At 38.1% G+C, this 14,601-nt stretch overlaps 1 protein-coding gene across 4 annotated transcripts in view; it reads left to right on the plus strand.

Moving 5' to 3' along the window:
• Window positions 1-14,601, plus strand: part of CPED1 (cadherin like and PC-esterase domain containing 1) — a 328,494-nt gene that overhangs the window by 266,692 nt on the left and 47,201 nt on the right. For 3 of the 4 annotated variants that reach the window (XM_060414812.1, XM_012177019.4, XM_042248745.2), the window contains one exon: window positions 9,532-9,649. The exons of the other annotated variant lie outside the window; for it this stretch is intronic. In XM_060414812.1, the coding sequence (XP_060270795.1) occupies window positions 9,532-9,649 (118 nt within the window). The remainder of the gene's footprint in view (window positions 1-9,531; window positions 9,650-14,601) is intronic. 4 annotated transcript variants of the gene reach the window in all.

Raw genomic sequence — 14,601 nt, forward strand, 5'->3', positions numbered from 1 at the left:
TAGAATCATTTTGTAACCTAACATATTTCACTTGGTTTAAGCTCCCCTAGGTTTTAAAGTCTCACAATTCTAAGGATCACTGTATGTGTACCTGTGTGTGCGTGTGTAGGTGTATATCGGTATAGGTGTCTTTGTATAGAAGTCACCATGATGAGTGAAGTCAGGAAGTGCTCCCATGATGTTCAGAACTGCTGTAACTATATGTTTTATTAAAATATTCAGCTCTATTTGTGCCATTTGTATTTCTTACCAGAGTTAGGAAAACTGCAACATATGGGGTCTTAGTTCTCTGACCAGGGATTGAGCCTGTGCCCCCTTCACTGGAAACATAGGATCTTAACCATTGGACCACCAGGGAAGTCCCAAGAGCTGCATTTTTAACAATCACAACCTTCTATACTTTATTAGTGGACTGTTTATAAGTGGGGCAGTCCATGTTGCAAAACTTACCATAGCAGTTATGGTCGCTGTGACTGATCACTGTTTCCTGAGAAGACTTGCTTGCTGTTTTATATGTGGCAAACGTTTGCTATCTTTGGTGTCGTGTTCTTGATAATATACATCTTTTAAAATATCTCTGTAGCCTACTGCCTATTTTCACTCACAGTAGTATTTCTGCTGCAGTCTACAAACAATTAATTTGCTCCTTTGGAATATGAAATAAGCTTTTCTTTCTGTCATTGTTATTATTGTTCTGTCATTTCCCAAACGGATCCAGTTTCTTCAGTGTGCAAGAGAGTCCATGGTTATACATTCAGCTCCAATTCCACATGCTTTGTTCACAAATCAAAAAGAACTGAAGTTCTTCAAATATCCAGACATAAAATCATTCTTCTTTGTTTCATTTGCATTCACATCTACCCTTCTGGACTCCATCTGGAACCCAAACCAAAAGTGTTGAAAGACCACAACAAAGGCTGCTTTCCTTGGAGCTCACCGGAAATGGGAAGCATTAGTCATTTCACAGGCCCCTGTCTCACTAGATTTTCCAGTCCAAATTCTACAAATCCTGGAGACTCAGATGTATTTCTAAATTGAGAATACAGGGTGCCTTTCAGAATGGACTCCAGCAAGCAGGATCACATTGGCCTCACCCTGTTTAATTTGGAGACCCAACAGAGCTTCCCTGGTGGCTCAGTGGTAAAGAACCCACCTGCCGTGCAGGAGATGTGACAGGAGCCATGGGTTCGATCCCTGGATTGGAAAGGTCTGCTGGAGGAGGAAGTGGCAACCCACTCCAGTATTCTTGCCTGTAAAAATCCCATTAACAGAGAAGCCTGACAGGCTACAGTTCATGGGGTGGAGAAAGAGTTGGACACAACTTAGCGAATGAACAATTTAAGATTAAAAAAAGAGAAAATTGTATATTGCTAGTTGAGGGATTTGTAATGCATGAGAAATATAAAGAAGTGTTCCAAATATTGAGGTCATATTAGTAAATTTAATTGACTAGAGCTAATTCATCTGTTTATAATTTGCTTCAATTTCCTTTGTTCTTGAGTTCATAGGGGACTAAGAATTCTTAGGATAATATACCACCACTTTTCAGCTGATGATTATTTAAGGAAAGAAACACAAACAATGATGTTTTCTTATATGATAGCTCATTACTACTTGGATTCTAATGTGTTATAAATAAGGCTATGAAGCCCAAAATACAAATAGCAACTCAAAACTTCATTCGGCTACCTAACACCAAGTTCTATTATTTTTAAAAAACAATTAAAATTGAAAACTCGAACTCTTACTAAAACAGGATAACATCTACGGCCATACCACCCTGAAAGCACCCGATCTTGTCTAAAACAGGATAACATCAAGCATTGAAACACATCAACTTTTAAAGCAGTGTTGTTAGAGGTCCCTTCTGCACAAAATAGAATGACTTGACTGGCTACTTAGTTTCATTAAAATTTAAAATAAGGCAATTTTATAGGTAAACCTTGTTCACTGCAAATATTTTATTAAAACAAACTAAAGTCAAAATGTCCCTTACTCCTCCATAAAAATGTTTAATTTTGTACTGTCCCTTAAAAGAGCAGCTGCTTAGTAAAAAAAAAAATTTATGTTTTATAAAAGAGGACAGAGACTAGCAACTTCTCTGATAAGAATCTTTAAACAGAAGAAAATTAAAGAAGCTTCATTCATTGCCATGATCCTAAATTTTGTGTCATTAGAGTGAGCCAAGGATTAAAATCATGATTCCAAAATAATTTTACTGATTTCTATCTATTTGCTGTCTTGTTCTCCAAATGCACTTGGAGCTTGAATGGCTATAATCCTCACTCAGTTTTAGAATGCTTCATGTTCCTCCTTCTACCTGGAACATGTACTCAATTCCCTTTTAGTTATATTTCCTCTGATAAACTATTAACTCTGTGGACGCAGGACAGTATTAAATGACTATGCAGACCCGTAGTCCTTTACAGCCCTCAGTAGGAACCAAACCTGCCAATGTCTTGATTTGAACTTCCAGTTCCCAGAACTGTAAAAGAAACTTCACTTGTTCAAAGCACCCAGTTTGTAGTACTATACAGGAGCCATAGGAAACTAATATACCTTCAAAGGAGCTACCAATACTTTTCTGATGTCCTATTCTTTTACTTTGTCATTTTAAATGTTATTTTCTTTACTTAAACTTGTATTTTTTAAAAAACAAACTTGATTCATACCAATGGTAAAATCTTCAAGATAGTTCATTTTTGCTTCCCTATCTCTAGCCTACCATCCTTAGTCTTCCAAGGGAGCCACTGTCCAGTGTTTCCAGCGTGTCCTTCTGGAATCTGTGTATGCACAGTCAAGCATATGCATGTTTCTAGCACTTTCTTTTACTAAATAAGATCAAGATGTATTTAATGTCCTGAAACTTGCTTTATTGCTCTTAATATCTGTCTCTCCATACCTTTACTCTGCCTTCTTCGCTTCAGAGAATTAGTGTTCCATCATATGGACGTATAACTTGTTTTGCCAGTTCCCTACTGATGGACAATTAAGGTGTACCAAGTTTTCTGTTATTACATAAAGTGCTCTAGTAAATTTCCTTGCACATGAATCTTTGTAAACTTTACCAAGTATATTTATAGGATTAAATCTTAGCAGTATAATTATATTTGTGAGTTATTTCCAATTATCTTCTAAAAAGTAAATAAATCTCCTTTAATATGCATTTATATGAGTGCATTCTTTTCTTTATGGAAAACATTCAGTTTTAGGATCACTGTGGTATGTAAAAGACAATTTCATGGACTACGCTGTAATGATTTATCACTAATGTATATACCTCAGCTGATTATTCTATACATATTCATTCAGTGTCTGATACTATGAATCTCACAATAGCTACTATTTTATGGCTGGTTGACTACAACACAAGGAAAGCAGTTGTTAAATTTAGAGAAAATGTGAAGATAGAAAATAATTCATCCCCTTGGAACAAGATAGTGAAATTAGCTCATCAGGAACTTTGTGTCTTATGGGAAAAAGAACAGTCTTAATCTGAAAGAGGACTCTGCCTCTCTGGGAGAAGCAACTGTGCCAAGACTGTCAGGTTTGAGCAGTCACGACTAACTTACGAAAAATAGCATCATCCCAGGGAAAGGGAATGGGTCCCTCTGGGAAAAGCTGGGCGTCACGAGGAATGGCTGTATATTTTAAAATTTAAAATGTGGACATTTTTCATTATTTAGTGGAAGAAAGGGAGAACTGTTTGATCTTAAAAGAATGATTCAGTGGGGCCAGAAAGTGGGTAAGGTTTCACGATACCTACCCCGGATGGCTCAGTGGGTAAAGGATGCACCTCCCAATGCAGGAGACATAGGTTTGATCCCTGGGTTGGAAAGATTCTCTGGAGGAGGAAATGGCAACCCACTCCAGTATTCTTGTCTGGAAAATCCCATGGACAGAGGGGCCCGATGGGCTACAGTCCAAACGGTCACAAAAAGTCAGACATGACTGAGCGACTAAGCACACACACACCAGATCAAATAGTCCAATTTGATATTGCTCTAAAAACAAAGCAAAATCACATTAAAAATGAAAACTACTAATCCCTTTGTGGGCAAATACTTCTGTAAAAACTAGATGGACTTCCAGGAGAATTGGTAACAAGAACAGTGGCCGTGTATTCGTGGGTAGGGCAGAGAGCAAAGCCAAGGGCACCTTAATATCTTTTGTTAGTCACTAAGGCATTTCATGAAAAGTTAAGCACATTTTAAAAATCATTATATATATATATATATATATATATATATATATACACACACACACACACACTATGCATATGTTTGAATGAGAAAATCTGTTAATTATCTTGTTACACTGTATTGAAAGCTCTGACAGTCTATTCAGGAATTTATGAAGTCTCCAGCAAAGGGATACACTCTGAAGGTGGAGCTTTCTGGGGTTAATTTTAAGCATCTCTGCTAAATTCTGCCATTTCCATATCTAGATTAAGGGGCTCCAAGCCAGAAGAGCTATTATTCATTTACTTGAATATACCTGAACTTGATCAAATTACTAATCACACCAGTGAAGAAAGAATGATGGATGCTAATGAGTTTTTCCCTTTCAAAAATTGTTTAATTTTTTATTAGTGAGGTTTATCACTTTTAAGATCTAAAGGGATAGTCAATGATTCATGTGGCCTGAGAACAGGTTTTGTAAATACTTAGAGGAAGAGAGAAGTTTGGCTGCATGTTATATTTCCATGTTGCTTTGACCAGGGTTGTAAGCAGCAGGAGTGGTCACCCTGTCTGGCTCCCACTTACGCTACATTTCTCTGTGCTCTGTATTATGTTTACTGTGTTATCATAGGCTGGTATGTGGAGTCCTGGGTATTCAGTAAGTGTCAACACTGAACATTTAAAAATATTATCATTCTCTATTGTCAGTCACTTGTTTCAGCAGCTTTGAAGTCAGGTCAGAACATGCTTCTATATTATTACAATATATTTGTTCTAAGCTGCACCAAAGAGGACAATTAGAACAAATAAGATGGAGATTTCAGTTCAGGATTAAGAAGAAACTTATGATGATGAGCTGGATTATGCTTGAGGTCAGGGACCTGTTTTCACAGCAAGGCGCTCTAGGTATTAAATCAGTCTTTCCATTGGAAAGCTGTATCCAGAATTGTTCAGAACTGCATCATGGATTATCATTCTTCCTCTGAAGAGGAGTTTAGGGTAGATAACTTCGGAGGTGCATTTTAAGAAAAAAATGACACATAGGTTATCAGCATATCAGTTTTTTCAATAATGTTTTTCTTTTGTGTCTAAGATGTCAGATAAATCCTTTAGTCACCTTATGACCTTTGACATGCAATTCCTTCTGCTTGAAAGTCTCATCCCCTCTGAAGGATTTTCATATCCTTCAGTTCAGATATAGTCTCTCGAAAAGGCTGCTTGTGACTAATGTATCTGAAATAGCCCACATCCACTCATCGAAAATTGAGTTTGGCTCCTCACAGGACAAGCCATCAGTGCACCTAACAATCTGATTGATTGATAGACCAACGACATGTCCAACTTTGACATAGGAGACCATCTGGGACTTTGGCACCTGTGATCTAGGCTCTTTTTAATGCCCTCCCAATGAGGATTAGGACACTATCATACACCTGCCCACCCGAGAGACCCCAAACAAGCAATCATCTTTAGGCAAACTTTTATCTAAATCCAGACTTTTCAACATTATTTGCATTATTAGTAGATTGAACACAACATCTCAGCATGAAATACCTGAGTTTAGGTGACTGCGTGGCATGTTCTCAGTATGCTTCATTTGGAATATATTATTCTGGAATGAAACAAGGTCTTCAGTTGTTTTCTTAATTATATGCCTGGGAAATCTTCCCATCTTAGTTCATTAGATCTGTCTTTATACATATTCTTTATGCATTGCATGAGGGTTTCTCTGGAGTAGACTCTAAGAACTCTAACTTCGGGGCTATGGAATCTGTGAATTTTTGAGCTTAGTGTAAATTACCTTCTGAAGAAGCTGAACTAATTTGTGTTGCTTATCAGCAGTGTATAATAGTAATTATTTCTCCATGCCCTCCCTAATATTTGATATACATAGTTTTTAAAAATCTGATAGATATAGAATGCCTTAAATAAAGGTCTCAGTTCAGTTTAGTCACTCAGTTGTGTCCAACTCTTTGCAACCCCATGAGTCACAGCATGCCAGGCCTCCCTGCCCATCACCAACTACCGGAGTTCACTCAGACCCACATCCATCAAGTCAGTGATGCCATCCAGCCATCTCATCCTCTGTCGTCCCCTTCTCCTCCTGCCCCCAATCCCTCCCAGCATCAAAGTCTTTTCCAGTGAGTCAACTCTTTGCATGAGGTGGCCAAAGTACTGGAGTTTCAGCTTTAGCATCATTCCTTCCAAAGATCCCAGGGCTGATCTCCTTCAGAATGGACTGGTTGGATCTCCTTGCAGTCCAAGGGACTCTCAAGAGTCTTCTCCAACACCACAGTTCAAAAGCATCAATTCTTCAGCGCTCAGCCTTCTTCACAGTCCAACTCTCACATCCATACATGACTACTGGAAAAACCATAGCCTTGACTAGACGGACCTTAGTCGGCAAAGTAATGTGTCTGCTTTTAAATATGCTGTCTAGGTTGGTCATAACTTTTCTTCCAAGGAGTAAGTGTCTTTTCATTTCATGGCTGCAGTCACCATCTATAGTGATTTTGGATCCCCCAAAAATAAAGTCTGACACTGTTTCCACTGTTTCCCCATCTATTTCCCATGAAGTGATGGGACTGGATGCCATGATCTTCGTTTTCTGAATGTTGAACTTTAAGCCAACTTTTTCACTCTCCACTTTCACTTTCATCAGGAGGCTTTTTAGTTCCTCTTCACTTTCTGCCATAAGGATGGTGTCATCTGCATATCTGAGGTTATTGATATTTCTCCCGGCAATCTTGATTCCAGCTTGTGTCTCTTCCAGTCCAGCGTTTCTCATGATGTACTCTGCATATAAGTTAAATCAGCAGGGTGACAATATACAGCCTTGGCGTACTCCTTTCCCTATTTGGAACCAGTCTGTTGTTCCATGTCCAGTTCTAACTGTTGCTTCCTGACCTGCATACAGATTTCTCAAGAGGCAGGTCAGGTGGTCTGGTATTCCCATGAATGATCTCTGTTCGTCTCCAGAACAAGCCAGGCAAACCATTCAATATCACGGTAATCCAAGTCTATGCCCCAGCCGGTAATGCTGAAGAAGCTGAAGTTGAACGGTTCTATGAAGACCTACAAGACCTTTTAGAACTAACACCCCAAAAAGATGTCCATTTCATTATAGGGGACTGGAATGCAAAAGTAGGAAGTCAAGAAACACCTGGAGTAACAGGCAAATTTGGCCTTGGAATGCGGAATGAAGCAGGGCAAAGACTAATAAAGTTTTGCCAAGAAAATGCACTGGTCATAGCAAACACCCTCTTCCAACAACACAAGACTCTACACATGGACATCACCAGATGGTCAACATCGAAATCAGATTGATTATATTCTTTGCAGCCAAAGATGGAGAAGCTCTATACAGTCAACAAAAACAAGACGAGGAGGTGACTGTGGCTCAGATCATGAACTCCTTATTACCAAATTCAGACTCAAATTGAAGAAAGTAGGGAAAACCGCTAGACCATTCAGGTATGACCTAAATAAAGGTCTAGTCTCCACTAAAAACAAATGAATAGATAGATGAATAGATAGGTATCACACATACATGAACATATATCGTTCATAGAAGTTTATTCAAAGTAAATCTTCTCACATCATTATAAACTTTATGCTATTTTAATTGCTTTATTATAATATAATGAACATTTTAACACAAATCATATTTCTAATTTTAAACAGTTTCCTAAACTTCAACTTCAGTCATGAATTAAAAAATGAAAATATGTGTACTGAATCAAGATTTTAAAAAGTCCTCACACTACCCCCATTCCTTTTGTTCCCTGATGCCCTGGATCTTTTGTGTGAGATCCAGGAATCTGAGTTGGTGGTTAAGATGTTTAAAAGTGTGAGAGAAGGTAACTAGAAATTGCTTGTTAGAGGCAGAAATACAGAGCAAAGAAGAGGTCAAACTAATTATTTCTCTCCATTATTGAGAATGCATGATATGAAAGGGGGGACAATTAACTCTAACCTTTTACACATTCAGCAAATATTTATTGTTGTCCACGGTACACCAGGGATGAGATTTATGTGTGAGGGAAATAATTATCCATTCTCATGGAGTATTCAGTCTAGTGGAAAAGGCACAAATAACAAGTGCAATTACCAAATGGTGAAGACGATGAAGAAAACAAAGGATGCTGATCTGGACAGAAGCTGATGCATCACTGTGCTGCCATTTCAAGAGACCTCAGACACAAAAAGATGCTCTCCATGCAAAATTAGGAAGAAAGCATTCTTGCTACTGCTAAGTCGCTTCAGTCGTGTCTGACTCTGTGAGACCCCATAGATAGCAGCCACCAGGCTCCCCTGTCCCTGGGATTCTCCAGGCAAGAACCCTGGAGTGGGTTGCCATTTCCTACTCCAATGCAGGAAAGTGAAAAGTGAAAGTGAAGTCGCTCAGTCGTGTCCAACTCTTTGCGACCCCATGGACTGCAGCCCACCATGCTCCTCTGTCCATGGGATTTTCCAGGCAAGAGTACTGGAGTGGGGTGCCATTGCCTTCTCCAAGAAAGCATTCCTAACAGATATCATTGCATTTTTAACCTGACCTTAATCATGGTAGACTGAGAGAACCCAGTGAAAAGGGTGGCAGTGGAACCAGATGAGGTCGGTTAGAAGGACATAGGACAGGTACAAGTGCCTACAGCTTTGTAGGATAAGCTAAGAGAAAACAAGAGAAGGATGATATACTGCAGGAGAGGAAAGATTTCAAAGCCAATGAATTGCCTCTATGCCAGTGCATATGGCAGACTACAGAAGGCATTGCTTGGTGCAGAACATGCCTCTTCTCTAATGAGTTTCATTGCAGTGAGCTGTTATCTACCTACTTTTATAAATATGTAAAATGTTTTAGATAAAATATACATATTCAATTCCATTTCTAGTAAATCATAGATCTTAAATAAATGTGTGTTGAAATGAAATGCATCTGTTGAATTAACATTCTCCCCAAATATTTCCTATTTGTTATCTTACAGCATCACATTTTCCCCCCTTGATGTATTGCCCTCTGTTATACTATGTTATATTTTTTAATGAGTCAACAACACAAAGGTATATTTTTTTAAATAACTAACACCTATTTCTTTAAAAATTGGCAGAGCAATAACATGACTATCAATGCCAAAATAAAGATTATCATTAGAATTTATATGAATCCCCTAATAGAAGCAGCTATTAATAGCAAAAACAACAATCGAATAAATATCAAGAGAAGGGTAAACATGGATTGCTCCCTTTTATCCATAAAGGTTATTTGGCAGAGAAAGTCTTATTTTTGAGATTTTATTACTACAGGTCAGGTTAATTACTATGACAGCTAATTTTTATCATTTTAATGCAGGATTGTGGTTTGCTGATTCAGCCAGAGGAAACCTGTGGGTTACAGCCTATTTCCTCTGACTACATTGAAGCCATTTCGCAGCCCGAACTAAAGACTTGTCCATCTGGGGATACAAAAGGTGACTATTACACTGATATCATTTCTTTTTTAAAAAAAAACCCTTAATATACGTAAGTAGTAGATGGTTGCTTAAGCTATTCTACAAAAAAAAAAAAATCAAGGTGATATGGTGCTTTTTAATTAGTATGAACTGCCACACATATAATTAATGAAAATGCATTGTTTGAGTATGTGAAATATTTGATTAATCAAATGCTTTTCTTTTCACCTTCTGCTTTCTCCTTAGTTTAATGCATATTCATCATAGATCTCAGTCAAAAAGTCATAGCACAGAGTCACAGCCTTCCCTTGAGCCTCTGACTTGTTTTCCTTACTGTCTATTTTCATAGCACCCAGTGTTTTTCTTCCTTTGCCGCTTCCACAATTATTTAAATGATTGTTGTTCATTGTTGTTCAGTTGCTAACTTGTGTCTGACTCTTTCGACCCTATTAAATGATTAAGTATGTAATTGACTTTGATGTCAGTGTTCCCAGGTTGTAAACTGGATGAGGACAAGGGGTCTCAGTTATTCAGACTCTACCAATTCACTTAAAATTAGAATTTCTACAGAGTAGGTACAAAATAAGTTGACCTTGTGAACCCAAAGAACTGCAAAGGATAGAAGTTCAGTTTTATATAATTTCTTCAAGTTAAAAAAAAAATCTTTGGGAGTGGTCACTAATGTCTCCCATATATTGAACATGAATAGAGGCAGGGAAATTGGGATGTCAAATTCAAATTACATGTCCTTGCTATTGTAAACAGTGCTACAGTGAACACTGGGATACAGGAAAACACCCTAAATATCCATCAACAGAGGAATGGATAAAGAAGATATTATATATTTAATATATATATATATATATAATGGAATATTATTCAGCTATAAAAAGAAACAAAATTGTGTCATTTGTAGTGATGTGGATGGACCTATAGTCTGTCATATAGAGTGAAGTAAATGAGAAAGAGAAAAACAAATATCATATATGTATGGAATATAGAAAGATGGTCCATATGAACCTATTTGCAGGGCAAGAATAGAGACGCAGATGTAGAGAATGGATATGTAGACACAGAGGGGAAGGGGAGGGTGAGACGAATTGGAAGATAGCACAGGCGTATATACACTGCTGCTGCTGCTGCTAAGTCGCTTCAGTCGTGTCCGACTCTGTGCGACCCCTTAGACGGCACCCACCAGGCTCTGCCGTCCCTGGGATTCTCCAGGCAAGAACACTGGCGTGGGTTGCCATTTCCTTCTCCAGTGCATGAAAGTGAAAAGTGAAAGTGAAGTCACTCAGTCGTGTCCGACTCTTTGCGACCCCATGGACTGCAGTCGTGTCTGACTCTTTGCGACCCCATGAACTGCAGGCTACCAGGCTCCTCCGTCCATGGGATTTTCCAGGCAAGAGTACTGGAGTGGGGTGCCATTGCACTACCGTGTGTAACATAGCTAGCTAGCGGGAAGTTGCTGTATAACACAGGGAGCTCAGCTTGGAGCTCTGTGATGACCTGGAGGGGCGGGATGAATGGGGTGAGAGGGATGTCCAAGAGGGAGGTGATGTATGTATACAAATAGCTGATTCACTTCATTCTACACCAGAAATTAACATGACATTGTAAAACAATTATACTCCAACAGAAAAAGTAAATAAATAGAAAGATCCACTTCTAAACAATTCAAATTGCATTATTCAATCCTGCCTAAACCGAGGGCAGATCTGGAATGAGACACTTTGGAGGCACTGTCCACTTCCCCTGTTTCTTTCCTTCCTCAGCATTCTTCTTTGAGTGGAGACCAGTGGAGACCAGTGAGGTTAATCCAAAGGTGGGACTAAAAATACCTCCAAGGCAGTAAGAGGAGCAAAGAGCATCTCCTCTGTGCTTCCTGGTTACCTCTCTGGCCTCCTGACCCCAGGTCTCCCTTCATCTAAAAAGTCTGAGAAAACACTCAGCAGCTTTTCTACCCTTGCCATGAACTTCACACTACAGCTTGAATGGGAAATGAGTTTCACAAATGGGTGGGACAAATTGCAATTTGGCATGCATGGCTAACAAACGTGGGCATTTCCCAGTTCTGGAACATGTGTCCCAAATAATAAATTACAGACAGTGCATAGAGAGGGATTTACCCATTACGGTGTGTCAGGTGGTATGATTTATGATTCTCAGCTAAATGAGATATATACTCTTGTATACAAAGGAGACATCCATATGTCTAGGTATTTTTTTTAATCAGATGACAATTTATGAGAACCATAAAACAACTTAATTCGATTCCTCTTACTGAACCAAGTCAAAAGTTCTTCAATAAAAAGTTGAAGGTACATTACTGAGATTCCTCAAGAAGTGGCAATTTCTTCTGTCTGTTAAACTTATACTAACTTTTGCCAAGCGCTGTTCTGAAGCTGTCTCGGTACCTAGTCCTTACAACAGAGGCTGCCGTAAAACAGGAGCCTTCTGCGAACTTGAGTAGTTAGGCTTCTTTGAAACAAAACAAATATCAACTCCTCAATCAAGCCCATATTCCTCAATCTGACGATAATCTGACCTATCCTATCTCTCCTAACTCCTCCGAGACTCTGGACCTCATTTCATACTGATAATCGGCTGCAGGACTCCAGCTCTTGTTCATGCTGATCCCTGCTCCTAAAAGTCATCTTCCCATCTTGATCCAAGTTCTCCTGATGCCATATCCTCTTCTCCAGGAAGTCTTTCTTTACTGCCTCACCCCCAGATTTGCTTCTCTTTTATGTGGCTCAGATGGTAAAGAATCTCTGCAGTAAGGGAGACCTGGGCTTGATTCCTGGTTTAGGAAGATCCCCTGGAGATGGAAACAGCTACCCACTCCAGTATTCTTGCCTGGAGAATTCCATGGATAAAGGAGACTGGTGGGCTACAGTCCATGGGGTTGCAAAGAGTCGGACAGGAGTAACGAACACTTTCACACGCACCCAGAATATCCTATGCACACGTCTTCAGATAGCACTTACCTCGTAATGTTTCAGGCGTCTGAGTCACATGTTCCTCTCTATCAGTAGTCTTCAAAGCGGAATAATATAGCCAAGCAAGGGGAGAGAGAGGTACAGAACAGCACAGGGAAGAAGCCAGTAAAGATGAAAATATGTGTACCTTTATTTTTATATAATCATGCTTATTTTATTTTTTATGATGGAAATAATATATACATATGAGTATATGTACATGTAGCACCAGGCAGGTGCATTAACATGTCAAAGGCGCATCAGCCATAAGTTTGTCCTGAAGGCTGCATGAGATTTCAAGTGTGTCCAGAGCAAAGACTGTACCTTATTCGTCTTTCAGTGTCTAATATATGATTAAAAAATTGTTGCTGAACTAAAACCAAGATTCAAGGCCTCCTTTCTTTCACAGAAGACTGTGAAATCAACCAACGGCAACCCCCCTACCCTTGAGGTGTTAGAGACCTAAAGATTCAAGGTAAATGAGTGAGTTCAGAGATAAGTGTGCAAGGATGGATTTTTTTTTTTCTTTTTCTCTCTTTTATTCCTGGAGATGATTTAATGGTAGGACTCCCCTCTGTTGAAAGAAGTTGTCACACCAGATGACACTGAAGGATGCTTATTTTAGGTGCTTTAGATTTAGCTTATAAGTTCATAGAATGGTCCCCAAACCTTATTTTCACAGCACATTACAGTTTTCTGCCAGAAATGGATCCATTGTTTTTCTCCTTGAAAAATGTTCTTTGAATAACACCAGCTAATATAATTTGAGTGATTTTTTTATTAAGTTGAATTTTGAAAATAATTTAACTATAAAATACAACCTAAGAATAAAACATTTTGCCCAAGAAAGAAAAAAATAATTCTTTTAATTTTCAGACAGAAGTTTATATGATCACTGAATGAGAATTACCCTTAAAGAAAATGGTTTAGATTATATTTTATAATATATAAAAAAAACTTTTATCATATCTTTTTAGAAGGAAATATAGTAACTTAGACTTTAATAATTCTAATAATACTGAAAATATAGATTTTTTTCTTCTCAATTAAAAACTGCCTTGTTTTATAGCATTATAGAGTCAGAAATTAGTGCTATTGTTTATATGATTTTACATCTCACTAAATCACAAAGTTTAACTTCTTTTCTCTGTTATATCACCCAATTCAATTCACATAAATGGCTGAAATCTAACTTGCATTAAATATAAAGCTATAATGATAAATTAAATAACTTCTCCCCAAAGGTAGTTTCATTCTTCAGAATGTTATTCCCTATGACATATGTCATATTTTATTTCAGAAATCACAGCTTTGATTCATTCATTGTTCAAAAATATAACATAGAATGTATGTCCTCCTTTTTGACAATTTTTGGTGAGCTGGAATCATTTAAAATGTCAAGAAATCCCAGTCCTGCAGATGTTATACAGATGTCTATTTCAAGTAGTATTACTAACTTACAATAAAAAAACATTGTTAAGCAATACAAAAATGCAAAGAGTTATGACTATAAATATATGGTAGTATAAACCACTGGGGCTAAATTTTCAGGGACCCAATCAGGTATCTTTTTTATGTGCATGTGATTTTATGCTCACAAACTAATGGTACCCATATTAGCATCTTTGTGCATGCAACTGGTCACGTTTCTTCAGCCTTAGCAGCAAATGGCCACAGATCTCAGTTTGTGAAAAATTAGCTGTCAACAAATTTACGGGGGGAGACAGTGTTTGGGCAAAGAGGATACACATGTTGTTAGAAACTCAAGGTTCTGAGGAAAACTGAGCCTTTCAAAGTATTATTAAATAATATATCATTGGCAGAAACTCATGTGTGTCCCCAGTGTGCCACCACCTTATGAAAAAAAAAAATCTATTTAAAACAGTCTCTGAATACATGAACCCACTGAGAAAATTCAGCTTTTAAAAACAAAAATACATGTATTATGACAACATGTATTATGTGGCTTTTCTGTCAGTGCTACCAGAG

Source organism: Ovis aries, chromosome 4 (assembly GCF_016772045.2).
Source record: "Ovis aries strain OAR_USU_Benz2616 breed Rambouillet chromosome 4, ARS-UI_Ramb_v3.0, whole genome shotgun sequence".
NCBI classification, from domain to species: Eukaryota; Metazoa; Chordata; class Mammalia; order Artiodactyla; family Bovidae; genus Ovis; species Ovis aries.